We start from the raw sequence: 17,146 nt of genomic DNA, 5'->3' as shown, positions 1-17,146 counted from the left end.
TATAGAGGATAGCTGTTCCTTTAAGGATCCCATGGACAAAAAGCTGGAGGTGTATTTAAAGAAAATGTATATTCATCAGAGATTACAATGTCAACCTGCTGTTTGTATTGCTGCAGTAACAAGCGCAGCGTCTTATTGGTGTGATGCTTTATCCGAGCTGATTTTAGAGGAGACTTTGTTAGAGGAGATCCAAGATATGATCAAAGCTCTCAAGCTGGCTGATTCCTTTATCTCTGATGCCAACATGCAAGTCATTAGACTAGGAGCCAAGATGTCCGGCTTCACTGCTCTAGCTCGCAGGGCTCTGTGGCTAAAGTCTTGGTCAGCTGATGTTACCTCCAAGTCCAAGCTCCTGTCCCTACCTTACAAGGGTAAGACCCTGTTTGGTCCTGGTTTGGCAGAGATAATTTCTGAAATCACAGGTGGAAAGGGGTATTTTCTACCACAAGACAAGGGGCGTCAAAAATTCTAATTTTCGTTCCTTTCGTAACTTCAAGGGTAAAAAGTCTTCCTCTAAGCCGGAGTAGTCCAAGTCCTCTTGGAAATCCAATCAGACTTGGAATAAGGGGAAGCAATCAAAGAAGCCTTCATCTGAGACTAAGTCAGTATTGGATCAAGTGGGGGCAGACTGTCCTTGTTCCAACAAGCTTGGATACGGGATGTCCCAGATCCTTGGGCTGTGGACATAGTGTCTCATGATTACAAAATAGAATTCAAGACTTGTCCTCCCAGGGGCAGATTCCTTCTCTCACAACTATCTGCAGATCAGGTGCAAAGAAAGGCATTCTTAAACTGCGTTCAGGACCTTTTCTCCCTGGGAGTCATTGTTCCGGTTCCAGTAATGGAACAGGGTCTAGGATTCTATTCAAATCTGTTTCTAGTTCCCAAAAAAATAGGAAACTTTTCGACCCATTTTAGACCTAAAATGTCTTAACCAGTTTCTCAGGGTACCGTCCTTCAAGATGGAAACCATTCATTCCATTCTTCCTTTGGTCCAAGAGGGTCAGTTCATGACGACCATAGACCTGAAGGACACGTATCTTCATCTTCCCATTCACAGGGATCATCACCCGTTCCTGAGATTTGTTTTTCTAGACAAGCACTTTAAATTTGTTGCTCTTCTGTTTGGCCTTGCCACAGCTCCCAGAATTTTCACTAAGGTTCTGGGGACTCTTTTGGCAGTTGTCAGGTCTCAGGGAATTGCAGGGGCGTCTTACCTGGATGACATCTTGATTCAGGTGTCGTCTTTTAAACTAGCAAAATCTCATACAGAGATCTTGTTGTCTTTTCTACGTTACCACAGATGGAAATTGAATCTGGAGAAGAGTTCCCTTGTTCCAGCTACAAGGGTGTGTTTCTTAGGAACCATTTATAGATTCCCCATCTATGAAGATTTTTCTGACGGAGGTCAGAAAATCCAAGCTTCTCTCTTCTTGCCTCTCTCTCCAGTCTACTGTTTGTCCATCAGTGGCTCAATGTATGAAGGTAATTGATCTGATGGTTGCTTCCATTGACATTATATTCCATCTGAGAGCTCTATAATTATGTATGCTCAGACAATGGAACGGAGACCATTCAGATCTATCTGGATCCGTTAACAAGAGACTCGTGGTGGATTTCTCAGGATCATCTGTCTTAGGGCACATGCTTCCGGAGACCCTCCTGGGTGATTGTGACCACAGATGCCAGCTTGTTTCTAAACAGACAGACTTTTCAACCCGGGCAGGGGGCTCTCCATCTGGAGGTGTTCTCCTCCAGGTTAACCCTCAAGTGGGGGGTGCCAGAGTTGGATCTGATGGCGTCTCTTCAGAACGCCAAGCTTCCAAGAGAACAATTCAAGGTCAAGAGATCCTCAGGCCGCCCTGATAGATGCTTTGGCGGTTCCTTGGGATTTCGGTCTAGCATACCTGTTTCCTCCGTTTGCTCTCCTTCCACAAGTCATTTCTCGCATCAAGCAGGAGAGAGCGTCTGTAATTCTAATAGCTCCTGCTTGGCCTCGCAGGATATGGTTTGTGGACCTGGTGAAGTTGGCACCTCTTCCACCTTGGAGTTTACCTCTGAGGAAGGACCTTCTAACTCAGTCCTTTCCTCCATTCAAATCTAGTCTCTCTGAAGTTGACTGCTTGGAAATTGAACGCTTAGTTTTGGCTAAGCGTGGTTTTTCTGAGTCCGTCATTGATACTATGCTTCAGGCTAGCAAACCGGTTACTCGTAAGGTATGGCGTAAATACCAATGTTGGTGTGAAGTTCTTCTCTTGGAGTAGGGTTAGGATTCCTAGAATTTTGTCTTTTCTCCAGAAAGGTCTGGAGAAGGGTTTGTCAGTCAGTTCTCTGAAGGGTCACATTTCTGCACTGTCTATTCTTTTACACAAACGCCTGGCGGATGTGCCAGATGTTCAATCTTTTTGTCAGAATCAGGCCTGTGTTTAAGCCTGTGGCTCCTCCTTGGAGTTTCAACCTTGTGCTTAACGTTTTACAGCAGGCTCCGTTTGAGCCAATGCATTTTGTAGATATTGTTATCTTTGGAAGGTTTTGTTTCTTATTGCTATTTCCTCTGCTCGCAGAGTTTCTGAACTCTCGGCTCTGCAGTGAGATTTCCCCTTACCTTTTTTTTCATGCGGATAAAGCGGTCCTTCGTACTAAGTTGGGGTTTCTCCCTAAGCTTGTTTCGGATTGAAACATTAATCAGGAAATTGTTGTTTCTTCTCTTCGTCCTAATACTTCTTCTCATAAGAAACGTCTTTTGCATAACTTAGATGTTGTGCGCGCTTTAAAATTTTATCTACAAGCTACTAAGGACTTTCGTCAGTCTTCTGCCCTATTTGTTTCTCTGGAAAGCGGAAGGGTCAGAAGGCCTCTTTTTTTACTTCTCTTTCCCTCTGGTTGAGAAGTATGATTCATTTTGCTTATGAGACTGCTGGACAGCAGCCTCCTTGGAGAATTACGGCTCATTCTACTAGGGCTGTCTCCTCATCTTGGGCTTTTAAAAATGAAGCTTTTGTGGAACAGATTTGCAAGGCGACTACATGGTCCTCTCTGCATACTTTTTCTAAATTTTACAAATTTGTTACTTTTGCCTCGGCTGAGGCCTCTTTTGGGAGTAAGGTTCTTCAAGCGGGGGTGCCTTCTGTTTTGGTCCGCCTGTCTTGTTCTCCCACCCTGCTCATTCCGTGTCCTCTAGCTTGGGTATTGGTTCCCACTAAAAATTGGAATGACGTTGTGGACTCTCCATGTCTTAGGAAAGAAAATAAAATTTATGCTTACCTGATAAATTTCTTTCTTTCTGGACATGGAGAGTCCACGACCCCAGCCTTAAATAGGACAGTATTTTTTGTTAAACCTCAGTCACCTCTACACCTTTGTGATATCTTCTTTTTCCATTTCCCTTCGGCCGAATGACTGGGACTTATGGGTAAGGGAAGTGACACTTAACAGCTCTGCTGGGGTGCTCTTTGTCGCCTCCTGCTGGCCAGGAGTGAATATCCCACTAGTAATTGGAATGACGCTGTGGACTCTCCATGTCCGTAAAGAAAGAAATTTATCAGGTAAACATACATTTTATTATTGTGTCAGTTGCTATATGGCATTAAAGGGACAGTATACACTCATTTTCATATAACTGCACGTAATAGACACAACTATAAAGAATAAGATGCACAGATACTGATATAAAAATCCAGTATAAAATGGTTTAAAAACGTACTTAGAAGCTTTCAGTTTAGCTCTGTTGAAAAGGCAGCTGGAAAGCCCACTGCAAGTGGGAAATAAGACACTCCCCCCTCCCCCTTCTTTTGCATATGAAAAGACCTTTTACACAAACAGGAGCAAGCTGGAGAAGGTAGCTGACGGTATTCAAATAAAACTTTGGGGCTTGGTTAGGAGTCTGAAAATCAGAGCAATGTTATTTAAAAATAAGCAAAATTATACATTTAAAAAAAAAAAAAACTTTATGGGCTTAATAAATAGATCATCTACAAACCATTTATGCAAAGAAAAATGTGTATAATGGCCCTTTAAGTGCAAAATTACTGTAGTGACCCCCTCCCCCCAAAAAGAAAAGTATGTCTCCATCAATTTAAAATGTATTAGGGTCTAGTTTTAGTTATTTGGCTATAAAAAGAAAAGTGATAAAGTTATAATATATAAGGGAAACACTTTAATAGTTTGTTAACATAGATATCAGTCATGGTTTACATTGATAGACTAGTTACCAGTATAGCACCAAACTTCCTGTTGTGAGTGCTATTTCTGATCGGTATAATCTAATACACCTCTTTCATTCCCAGGGTATTTTGTGGCTGCTGTGTTACTCAGTTTTGCAGCCTGCTACAAGCACGGTCCAATTAGAAGCCAATGGAGCATAAACCTGATCACCTGGACACTGCAATTAATCGCCTGCTTTTTTATATATTTTGGTCTTGCTGTCCCTGATGTCGCCTATGCTATCATCATTATCCTCATTTCAGCCAAAGGACTGTGTTATCCTGTTAGAGCTTTGTCTTATTTGTTCAGGTTAGTGATCCAATAATATTTAATTTGCACTCAACCACCATGACACAATAGTGCAACTAACATATCTCTTAATTCTTTATCCACTTCAGTGCTCTTTTGGGTGGATTTGATTTAAATCACTAGTCAGTAAGACTCGATTTAAATCTTGTTTTTTTACATACAAGTTTCATTTTTAAAATAACTTTTCATATTATTTTTCCAGTTCTATCAGAAAATTATTGATTTTAGGTATATACCGTTAATAGATAATTATGAAATTATTGGGAGGTGAACTTCTCCAATCCTGTAATATAAAAGGCCAAGTGTGTTTGCCCGAAACTGTCATGCGTAGTAGAGACAGCACGAGAACACACCTGGCCTTCAACAGACAGACCTCCTGGCATCTGATCCTCTGAGAATAATAGGCGTGACGGAGGTGGGGCCGGCCGGGCATGATGAGGGGCGGGTTACGAGGGGCGGAGCCAGGCCCCGTGGCAGTGAGAGCACTCAAGAGGGGGCATAGAGAGAGAGAGCAAAAGAGGGGGGGTAGAGAGAGCAAAATAATGGGGGATAGAGAGAGCAAAAGAGGGGGGATAGAGGGAGCAAAAGAGGGGGAGGATAGAGGGAGCAAAAGAGGGGAGGATAGAGAGAGAGCAAAAGAGGGGAGGATAGAGAGAGAGCAAAAGAGGGGAGGATAGAGAGAGAGCAAAAGAGGGGGGATAGAGAGCAAAAGGGGGGACACAGAGGGCAAGAGAGAGGGGGGACACAGAGGGCAAGAGAGAGGGGGAGAGCAAGAGAGAGGGGGAGGCAGAGAGAGCAAGAGAGAGGGGGAGGCAGAGAGAGCAAGAGAGAGGGGGGACAGAGAGAGCAAGAGAGAGGGGGGACAGAGAGAGCAAGAGAGAGGGGGGACAGAGAGAGCAAGAGAGAGGGGGGGACAGAGAGAGCAAGAGAGAGGGGGGGACAGAGAGAGCAAGAGAGAGGGGGGACAGAGAGAGCAAGAGAGAGGGGGGGACAGAAAGAGCAAGAGAGAGGGGGGGACAGAAAGAGCAAGAGAGAGGGGGGGACAGAGAGAGCAAGAGAGAGGGGGGGGACAGAGAGAGCAAGAGAGAGGGGGGGACAGAGAGAGCAAGAGAGAGGGGGGGACAGAGAGAGCAAGAGAGAGGGGGGACAGAGAGAGCAAGAGAGAGAGGGGGGACAGAGAGAGCAAGAGAGAGGGGGTGACAGAGAGAGCAAGAGAGCAGGGACAGAGAGAGCAAGAGAGGGGGGGACAGAGAGGGCAAGAGAGAGAGGGGGGACAGAGAGAGTAAGAGAGAGAGGGGGGACAGAGAGAGCAAGAGAGAGAGGGGGGACAGAGAGAGCAAGAGAGAGAGGGGGGACAGAGAGAGCAAGAGAGAGAGGGGGGACAGAGAGAGCAAGAGAGGAAGGGGACAGAGAGAGCAAGAGAGGAAGGGGACAGAGAGAGCAAGAGAGGGGGGACAGAGAGCAAGAGAGAGAGGGGGGGACAGAGAGCAAGAGAGAGAGAGAGGGGGGGACAGAGAGAGCAAGAGAGGGGGGGACAGAGAGAGCAAGAGAGAGGGGGGACAGAGAGAGCAAGAGAGAGAGGGGGGGGACAGAGAGAGCAAGAGAGAGGGGGGGGGACAGAGAGAGCAAGAGAGAGAGGGGGGGGACAGAGAGAGCAAGAGAGAGAGGGGGGGGGGACAGAGAGAGCAAGAGGAGAGAGGGGGGACAGAGAGAGCAAGAGGAGAGGGGGGGACAGAGAGAGCAAAAGAGGGGAGGGGGGAGAGAGCGCGCAAAAGAGGGGAGGGGGGGAGAGAGCGCAATAGAGGGGAGGGGAGAGGGACAGAGAGCAAAAGAGGGGGGATAGAGAGAGAGCAAGGGGTGGGACCTCTGTACTGCAAAAAATGGCCCGTGTACACGGGCTTTAGGACTAGTCATTCATATTTGATCAACTTTTCAGCTGTACTTTTTTGGAAGAAGAAAATTATCATTGCTTTAATCATCAATAATCATTTCTCCAACATTGGTGTGTCCGGTCCACGGCGTCATCCATTACTTGTGGGAATATTCTCTTCCCCAACAGGAAATGGCAAAGAGCACAGCAAAAGCTGCCCATATAGCCCCTCCTCAGGCTCCGCCCCCCAGTCATTCTCTTTGCCGCTCTGAACAAGTAACATCTCCACGGAGATGGTGAAGAGTATGTGGTGTTTAGTTGTAGTTTTTTATTCTGCTATCAAGAGTTTGTTATTTTAAAATAGTGCCGGTTTGTACTATTTACTCTAAAACAGAAAGGGATGAAGAGTTCTGTTTAAAAGAGGAGTATGATTTTAGCAGCAGTAACTAAAATCAATTGCTGTTCCCACGCAGGACTGTTGAGCCCAGAGAACTTCAGTTGGGGGGAACAGTTAGCAGACTTTTCTGCTCAAGGTATGACTAGTCCATTTTCTAACAAGACTGTGTAATGCTAGAAGACTGTCATTTTTCCTCTTGGGGATCGGTAAGCCATTTTCTTAGACTCTTAACAGAATGAAGGCTTATTATGGGCTATACACTGGTTGACACTCTTGTGGGCTAAATCGATTGCTTTATTTAAGTTTTTTATGAAATCTGAGGTGATTTATAAAACTTTTATTGTGGGGGAACGTTTTTAGGCGCCAGGCAGTTGTTTAGACACCTTTCCAGTCAGGAAGGGCCTTTCACTATAGTAGGCAGAGCCTCATTTTCGCACCATAATTTCACAGTTTCTTTTGGATGCAGTGCATGCAGCTGTATGTGAGAGGGTCTGGTGATCATTGAAAACGTTCCTGGAAGGCTTAATTTGGTATCGTATAACTCCTAAGGACAGGTGAAGTCGCAGCAAGCGCTGTGGCTGGGACTGTAGTGGGGTTAAAAATTGTTATTTGATTAAACGGCTCCGGTTTCCTCATTTAAGGGGTTAAAAGCTTGAAATTTGGGGTGCAATACTTTTAAAGCATTAAGACACTGTGGTGACAATTTGGTAAAGATTGGATATTTCCTTCATAGTTTTTCACACATTCAGAAATAAAGTGTGCTCTTTTTAACATTTAAAGAGACAGTAACGGTTTTGTTTTAAAACATTTTTTTTGCATTATTAGCCTGTTTAAGCCTGTCTAACATGTCTGTACCTTCAGATAGAACATGTTCGGTATGTATGGAGGCCAAGGTGGTCCCCCCTTCAAATGTATGTGATAATTGTGCCATGGCGTCCAGACAAAGTAAGGACAGTACTGTCACATTTAATAAGGTTGCCCAAGATGATTCCTCAAATGAAGGTAGTGGGGATAGTTCATCATCCTCTCCTTCTGTGTCAACACCAGTTATGCCCGCGCAGGCGACCCCTAGTACATCTAGCGCGCCACTGCTTGTTACTATGCAACAATTAACGGCAGTAATGGATAATTCCATAGCTAATATTTTATCCAAAATGCCAGCATTTCAGAGAAAGCGTGATTGCTCAGTTTTAAATACAGTGAAGCAAGAAGGCGCTGACGATAGTTTATCTGTCATACCCTCACACCAGTCAGAAGTGGCAGTGAGGGAGGGTTTGTCAGAGGGAGAAATTTCAGATTCAGGAAGAATTTCTCAACAGGCAGAACCTGATGTTGTGACGTTTAAATTTAAGTTAGAGCATCTCCGCGCATTACTTAAGGAGGTGCTATCTACTCTGGATGATTGTGACTCTGGTCATTCCAGAAAAATTGTGCAAGATGGACAAATTCTTAGAGGTCCCGGTGCACCCTGATGCCTTTCCGATCCCTAAAAGGGTGGCGGACATAGTGAATAAGCAGTGGGAGAAACCAGGCATACCCTTTGTCCCACCTCCTATATTTAAGAAATTGTTCCCCATGGTCGACCCAAGGAAGGACACTTGGAGAAAGTAATTTATCAGGTAAGCATAAATTCTGTTTTTAATCATTTTATGTAACTAAAACAATAACATATGTTTCACTTTTATTTAAATAGTTTTATGTAACTAAACAAAATAATAGTTACCTTTTTAATTAATAATTAAATTAAATAATTACAATTAAATAGTTTTATTTAACTAAAACAATAACATTATAGGTTTCAATGTTATTTTTACTGCTTGTCCCTCCCTCCTCACACTTAGGTCCTTGCACAGATCTATTCCACTGCACCAATCTTCTATTTATTGAGCTTTTTTAAACTTAATAAGGGGTTGATTCTGTGTACATCGAATTGCAGGGAAACAATGGGATTGAAGGGACAGTCAAGTAAAAAAAAAACATTTTTAAGATTCAGATAGAGCATGCAATACTTTTCATTGTACTTCTATTATATAATTTGCTTTGTTCCTTTGGTACCCTTTGTACCCTTCCTAGGTAGGCTTAGAAGCCGCAATGCACTACTGGGACCTAGCTGCTGATTGGAAGCTGCACAGTTATGCCTCTTGTCATTGGCTCACCCCATTTGTTTAGCTAGCTCCCAGTGGTGCATTGCTGCTTCTTCAACAAAGGATACCAAGAGAATGAAGCTAATTTGACAATTGAAGTAAATCTGAACGTTCTGTAAAATGGTATGTTCTATCTAAATCATAAAGGAAAAATGTTGGGTTTATGTCCCTTTTAACCCCTTAAGGACCGGGCAATTAAGACAAATCTTCCCCAAAAGACCAGAGCATTTTTAGCATTTTTGCATTCACTACATTTAAACATAAACAGAGCCTTTTTTTATATTTACTTATCAAAACTATATATTTTTGTTTTAGTAGACAACCCAAAGTATTTGATCTAGGCCCATTTTGGTATATTCCATGCCAAATGCGATGAAATAAAAATTTTTTTTAAATTTTTCTCAATTTTAGGTTTCTCACTGAAATTATTTACAAATAACTTGTGCAATCATGGCACAAATGGCTGTAAATTCTTCTCTGGGATCCCCTTTGTTCATAAATAGCAGACATATATGGCTTTGGCATTGCTTTTTGGTAATTAGAAGGTCGCTAAATGCCGCTGCGCACCACACTTGTATTATTCCCAGCAGTGAAGGGGTTAATTAGGTAGCTTGTAGGGTTAATTTTAGCTTCCCACCTGACACATCCCTCCCTGACCCCTCTCAAACAGCTCTCTTCCTTCCCCCACCCCACAATTGTCACCCCCATCTTAAGTACTGGCAGAAAGTATACCAGTACTAAAACAAAAGGCTGCTTTCTTTCCTTAGATATGGAGAGCAGATATCTGCTCTTTCTATTTTCCTGCTCAGACATCTTGCTGATTGTCAGATGTTCAAGCTTTTATTCAGGCTCTGGTCAGAATCAGCGCTGTATTTAAGTCTGTTGCTTCTTCTTGGAGCCTTAACCTTGTTCTTTTAGTTTTGCAGCAGCCTCTGTTTGAGCCAATGGATTCCAAGATATTGTTATTTTGGTAGGTTTTGTTTCTTATTGCTTTTTCTTCTGCTCTGAGAGTTTCCGAACTCTCGGCTTTGCCGTATGATTACCTTTACCTTATCTTTAATGCGGAAGGCGGTACTTCATTCTAAATTAGTGTTTTCTTCCTAATGTGGTTTCGGATAGAAATATGTATCAGGAAATTGTTGTTCCTTCTCTCTGTCCCAATCCTCCTTCTTATAAGTATGTCTGTTTCACAACTTGGATGTTGTGTGTGTGTGTGTGTGTGTGCTCTATTTTTTTTTTCCCTTCAGGCGACTATGGTTTTTCGCCAGTTTTCTGCCCTGTTTGTTTGTTTCTTTCTCTGGAATGTGTTAGGGTCAGAAGGCTCCTGCTACTTCTCTTTGTCTCTGGTTGAGAAGTATTATTCGTTTTGCTTATGAGTCTTCTGGACAGCAGTCTCCTGAGATTATTACAGCTCTTTCCACTAGGGCTATTTCCTCTTTTTGGGCTTTCAAAAATTAAGCTTCTGTGGATCAGATTTGCAAGGCTGCAACTTGGTCCTCTCCGCATACTTTTTCCAAATTATTCTATTTTGTTACTTTTGCCTCGGCTGAGGCCTCTTTTTGGGAGAGAGGTTCTTTTAGTGGTGGTGCCTTCTGTTTAGGTCCCGTTGTCTTGTTCTCCCTCCCTATTCATTCCGTGTCCTCCATCTTGGGTATTGGTTCCAACTAGTAATTGAATGATGTTGTGGACTCTCCATATCTTAGGAAAGAAAACAGAATTTATTCTTACCTGATAATTTATTTCTTACCGGATATGGAGAGTCCACGACCCCACCCTTTATTAAAGTGAATGTCAAGTTTGAAAGTGCCCCTGTTTTTAATAGGGTTTTTAAAAACCGGGCACTGATTCACCATTCATCAAACTTTACATTTCACTCATTTTGTTAAAATACTTTTTAATCTTCCCCGCCCGTCGCAAGCCTCTTCATATGTAAAAAATTAAGAATCCGGCTTCCTTCAATCACGGCGTTGCCTCAGGCAATGATTCCCCTGGGGGGGAAGCCATGATTGGAGGATGCCGTATTCGTCATTGCTGACGTATGAAGTGACGAACGGCAGGAGGGGGAATCGCTGGAGCGGCTTTTAAGATTAAAAGGTAAGTATTTTAACACAACAAGTGAAATGTAAAGTTTGCTGAATGAAAGTGCCTCTGTTTTTAATAGGATTTTTAAAAACCGGGCACTGATTCATCGAACTTGACATTCACTTTAAGACAGTTATTTTTGACTAAACCTCAGGCACCTTTACACCTTTTGTGTTCCTTTTTCCATTTCCCTTTGGTCCAATGACTAGGGATTATGCGTAGGGGAGTGGCATTTAACATCTTTGCTGTGGTGCTCTTTGCCTCCTCCTGCTGGCCAGGAGTGATATTCCCACTAGTAATTAAATGATGTTGTAGACACTCCATATCAGGTAAGCATAAATTGTTTGGTGTTTTTTTTTTGTTTGTTTTATATATTTAATTTTTTTAAATATATTTTTTGCAGTGTAGGATTCCCTTTTACCCCCAACCTCCCTGATTTCCCCCTCTACCTATTTGCCACCATCTTAGGTACTGGCAGCTATCTGCCAGTACTCAGTTTGCCTCAATTTATGCATATTTTTTTTTCTTTTTCTTTTTTTTTAACCCATTAACCATTTTTTCTGTAGTGTAGCTGCCCCCCCCTCATTACCATACCCCCCTCCTAGATCCCTTTCCCACAATGGATCCCCCTTATTGCCCCTTCCCCCTCACTTAACGTTTTTTTTCCCTATCTGAGTAGCGTGGCGTGGTGGTCCTGCCCCCTCCATCGATAGGCCGCCCACCCGCCTCCCTCCTTACGCTCCCACCAACGATTGGCACCACCGCTGTCCGATGCATTGGTAACTCTGCAAATCTATTTCTGCACTCGTGGGGCATGCAGAAATAGGCCAATCTCGCTTTTTTGAGCGAAATCGCGGCAGAGGAAAGGCCCAGGACTGCATAGATGTACAGGGTACGTCGCTGGTCCTTAAGGGCATAACAACCAACTCTGGTTGTTAAGGGGTTAAAGGGACATGAAACCCACATTTTTTCTTTCATGATTTAGAAAGAGAATGCAATTCTAAACATCTTTCTAATTTACTTCTATTATCTAATTTATTTTATTCTCTTGATATTCTTTGCTGAAAAGCATATCTAGATATGCTCAGTAGCTGCTGATTGGTTGCTGCAAATAGAATCCTCGTGTGATTGGCTCACCATGTGCATTGCTTTTTCTTCAACTAAGGATATCTAAAAAATGAAGCAAAATAAATAATAGAAGTAAATTGTAATGTTGTTTAAATTTGTATTCTCTATCTGAATCATGAAAGAAAGATTTTGGGTTTAGTGGCCCTTTAAGGTCTATTTTGTAATGTTTATTTTATAATATTTTTGCTATGAAGAAGATGCATGTTATTTCTTCAAACACAAATTCACAGTTTTGAGAGCTACAAAAACAAGAATTTGTGATATCTTCTAGATAGAAAAAATGCCAAATATAATATTACAGACACCTCTGGGGGGGCATAATATTGTAAATAAAATATTATAAAAAACTAATCACAGATTTTTAGCCACACTGTTCTCTTGGTATCCTTTGTAGCAGTTCATTACTGGGATTTAGTATTACAATCATAATGATGAAAACAATAACCTTTAAATGAACATACATACAATGTGATAGGGTGCATTTAACAACTTGTGCAAAATAATTATAACTATATTTCCACCTTTGTTTTAACATTCTACTTTTCAGTTTGCGATTAAGTCTTGGGAGGAAGTTTGTTATAATAACTGTGAAGCCATATGGCATGTTACTGTGTAAAATGATCTTGATGCTATCTATTACCTCTTTAAAGGTTGTATTATTGGGCATCTCTTCCATATGTAGAAGAATGAGCTTGTTCTCCACAGCCTCATAATCATACGATTTCTTCATTTCCTATTGCATTTGAACATCCTTTTACTTTGTTTTCATGCAAAATTATGAATAGTTCTCTTCAGTATGAATGACTAAAGTGTGTTTTGAGTTTAATGTTCCATTAAGTTTCTGAATATTGTCATTGACACTGATAATATTGTTTTTTATTTAAAAATAGTGGAGTCATAAAGTTGATGCTTTAAAATTAAGTTGTGTGCATTGTGTGCAAATGTATATATGTGTGAATTCTTTTCAGAAAATTGAGAGCTTATTTTTATCATAAGAAACTTGTGGTGCGATTTCTAACTGAAGAGGAGTATCGTGAACAGGCAGACACTGAGACCTGTATGGCGCTAGAGAATCTACGTGCCTACTGCAGGAGTCCAGAGTTCAACTCCTGGCTGACAGTATCTAGATTGTCCTCCCCAAAAAGGTACAAAAGTCTGGGTAATTGTAATTATATGTAATCTGAAATATAATGTTCATATCGGGGGCTTTTAAAGTCTCAAAGAAATCATTCTTATCTTAACTGAACCCAATGCTTAACATTCTGAAAGAAATTCTAATAAACAAAAAAATGTAGGGGAGATAAAGCTTAACCTTTATATTTAAAGAAACACTAAAGTCAAAATTGAATGTCCATGATTCAGACAGAGAACACAATTTTAAACAACTTTCTAATTTACTTCCATTTTCTAAATGTGCACAATGTTTTCATATGTTCAATTTGAGGCACCAGCTCCTACTGAGCATGTGCAAGAGTTTACATAATATATTAATATGAATTTTGTGATTGGCTGATGGCTGTCACATGATGCAGGGGGAAGGAGAATTGAAATTACTTTCAAAATTGTCTGAAAACGAACTGAAAATTGTTTGAAAACATAAATCTACAATTTATTTGAAATTCATCTAAGTGCTTTTGCATTTTCTTTTTATTATGCATTTGGGTATGGAATTCTACTGTGTTTAGCCATTTAGTGGAAATGGCAAAAAAATAAAATAATGAAGAGAGACGCCAGACAAATTTGTACAATTGCACTGTAAGCAACTCAGAGCAAATCACAAATTGTGATATCAGCAAACCATCCTTGTACTTCTTTGAGCTAAGCATTGGGTGCCATCTAGCTTATATGTATACCCAAAACCTGACATCCTAAAGCTGGATTTAGCTCTAAATTACAGTATCAGACATAGATAAGGTGAAAAACACTATGTATGTGGGATAATGTGTGTGCAAGGACCCTTCAAACCAATCTTACTGCTGTGGCAGCTTGGTTACAGAAGTACTACTGAAAAATGTAATTCCTACAGTAGTGTCCATTTTTTATGTCCAGACGATCAAAAAAACTTCATTTGTCCATACAAGTTTTAATTTGTCAGATAATAAGCCAAACATGAATGGCAATCAATCCTATAGATAGAAACAAATCTCACTTCAATGATGTAATATGAAAGGATTCTAAATAGTTTCTAAAAATATAAAAACACATCTGGTTGGCAATCCAGCTACTTACATACCTTAAGTTATATCTGCCTTTGAGAGTGTGATACAACATATGCTCTAATTGGTTACTTCAAGTACTGGTTAAAAAACATGGCTGTTTAGCAGTCTAGTTATTCGTGCACTCTTATAAACTCATCTCACATTCTGTTTGGGTTTTTTTTCAGATTTGCAGACTTCATCCTGGGTTCAAACCATGTTTCATTAGAAGAGACCAATGTGCATGAAGAGGAGTATGGATTTGGAAGCTTCTTCTTGGAAGAACAACTTTTTGCACAAGACAGAGCAGCTGAGCCGAACCAGCAAGTAGACTTAATACAAGTAGATAATGAAGATGTGGATGACTATCAAGCTAGCAATCATTCAAATTATTCATTAGATCACAGTTTCATTAGTAATGAAAATAGTTTCTAGATACGTAAAAGCTGTATCTATTATTCATGAAGCTGCATCTGAGCTCTGGGGACAGTGATGACTACATTCATTATTAATGAAGATTTGCTAATCACAACCAAATCATTGCATCCTCAAACATTTGCAAATTTAAAGGTGAATGAAGGACAACATCCATAATCATTGTATTCAAAATAGGAAGATGGATTCTCAAAGTGTTTATTTATATAACCTTTTAAATATCACAGTTCTTTTGTTTTAAGCCAGATGCCAATAATGGATTTAAATTGTATTAAATAATTCATAGTCAAGGAATTCCCCAAGATACTGAAACGTCTGGACCTTTTTCACTATGGTGAAATAAATAGGATTTTCTTTGTATGATAATCTGTTGAGTAAGCAGTTGGCTTAATTCCTGCAAAGGTCCTATATTCACACAAGTCTGCTCCTTTTTGGAGTAAGTTGCCTATTTTTACATCTGTAAAAAGACAAATTATATGTATGGTTAAGGAGTACCACCCTCACCCTATTTAGTAGTAGTACCTAATGTTCAACTTCATTATACCAACCATATGTATATCACAGTTGTCCTAATTGATTATATCTGAATACCATGGCCAATGGTAACAATTTGTTGGAGTATAATCCCATTACTGGTGCTACTGTTTCATTATCATAACTAATACGTTGTATTAACCCCTTAAGGACCAGCGACGTACCCTGTATGTCACTGGTCTTTTTTTGGGACTTGATTGTTTTATAGCACGGTCTTGCCACCAGTGTTGAGACTGCTCTATTCCACAAAGCCTGCTGGAGGGAGGGCATTAATAGCGTGTTCTTGCTAGACTAATGCTATTATGTCCTGAAAAAAACATTAACGACCAGTGACATACAGGGTACATTGTGGTCATTAAGGGGTTAATCAGGCAATTTTTATACAGTGTGTGGTATGATAAAGGAGTGGAAAAAGGGATAAAATAATGTTTTACGGGTTTTTTTTAATCAGAGAATACTTCACTTTAAGGAAACTCAGCATGAAATATAAATAACTTTTTATTTATTAACAAAAATAGTTGAACTCCCGATAAATAAGCAAGGTTATTGATAGAACACTGATGATATGAAGGTGATTAGAGTAAATATGTGGTAGATACAAAGGGGTTTCTCATTCTAAAGTCTATAGAATGAGTGATATTAACTGGGAGGGCTCTAAAAATGTTTAAATAAAAATACTGAGCTTAATCTTAAAGATGAACACCAATGTACAGTTTGAATAATGTTAAAGGACTATTTTAAAAGTATACTTAAAGGGATAGGAATCTTGTATCATTCAGACACAGTGTGTCATTTTAAGACACTTTTAAATTAACTTTTTTTATTAAATTTACTTTGTTCTTTTGGAATCCATTGTTAAAAAGAATATATACAGATCTTTAGCAGATTCAATGCTAGCAGGTGATTGGTGGCTACACACTTTTTTGTCTTCATTGGCTCACCAGATGTGTTCAGCTAGCTCGCAGTAGTGCCTTGATTATCTGGAGCTGACTTTAACTATGTATTAATACTTTTTTGCAGGGGTTAAGCATTTATATGCAACAATAATGAAATGCTCTAATTGCACTTTTATATACCTTTAATGGGAAAAGCAATTGACTATTTTCCATGAAATATACAGAATTAGACAAAGTTAAAATGTGAATCATGTCAGAAACTGTCACTGCTCAATATAAAAATATTTTATTGCACATTTTGGGCACAGCTTTAAATTGGTAATTCAGGTTACTCCCCTGAGCCATAAAGTGTCAAACAGAAAGTTAATATTTGTATTTATTTTATTTCTGTTAAAGTTCTAGCTGCTATTTTTTTTTGTGTTTTAGCTGTGTCTGTAGTTTTTAATTTGTATCATTTTGTTTGTATTTTTTTCTACAAATGTGTAGCTTGGTTCTTATAATTTCATTATGTATTATATTGTGAATTATGTGTAATGTTTTTGTAGAATGTTTGGTTATTACTGTAAATCCCACATGTAACTGATATGTTAATAAATAATTAAAAACAAGATTCCTTAATATCATTTTTTATATATATATATATATATATATATATATATATATATATATATATATATATATATATATATATATATATATATATATATATATATATATATATATATATATATATATAGCAGAAAAACCCTTGTTGGTGGTTATGCAACAACCTGACAATTGTCTTATGTACTTCCTACAATTGTATTGTTTAAGTGCTGGAAATGTTTATATTCCTGGTCTTAATAGAACTTATTAATAAATATAAACATTGTTCCTCCTTTAGATGTGGTGTGCAAACAACTAAATAGCCTATAGCTCCCCACCTAGCGCTTATCCATTTCATAGCAAAAGGG

At 39.8% G+C, this 17,146-nt stretch overlaps 1 protein-coding gene across 1 annotated transcript in view; it reads left to right on the top strand.

Annotated features, from left to right (window-relative positions):
* Window positions 1-16,801, top strand: part of NEMP2 (nuclear envelope integral membrane protein 2) — a 33,255-nt gene extending 16,454 nt beyond the window's left edge. Inside the window, exons 5-7 of the mRNA XM_053690348.1 lie at window positions 4,287-4,512; window positions 13,102-13,278; window positions 14,517-16,801. Of these exons, the coding sequence (XP_053546323.1) occupies window positions 4,287-4,512; window positions 13,102-13,278; window positions 14,517-14,763 (650 nt within the window). The 3' untranslated portion in view covers window positions 14,764-16,801. The remainder of the gene's footprint in view (window positions 1-4,286; window positions 4,513-13,101; window positions 13,279-14,516) is intronic.
* Window positions 16,802-17,146: the final 345 nt, after the last annotated feature.

This window comes from Bombina bombina, chromosome 1 (assembly GCF_027579735.1).
Source record: "Bombina bombina isolate aBomBom1 chromosome 1, aBomBom1.pri, whole genome shotgun sequence".
Taxonomy (NCBI): domain Eukaryota; kingdom Metazoa; phylum Chordata; class Amphibia; order Anura; family Bombinatoridae; genus Bombina; species Bombina bombina.
This window is presented reverse-complemented; position numbering and strand designations above follow the sequence as displayed.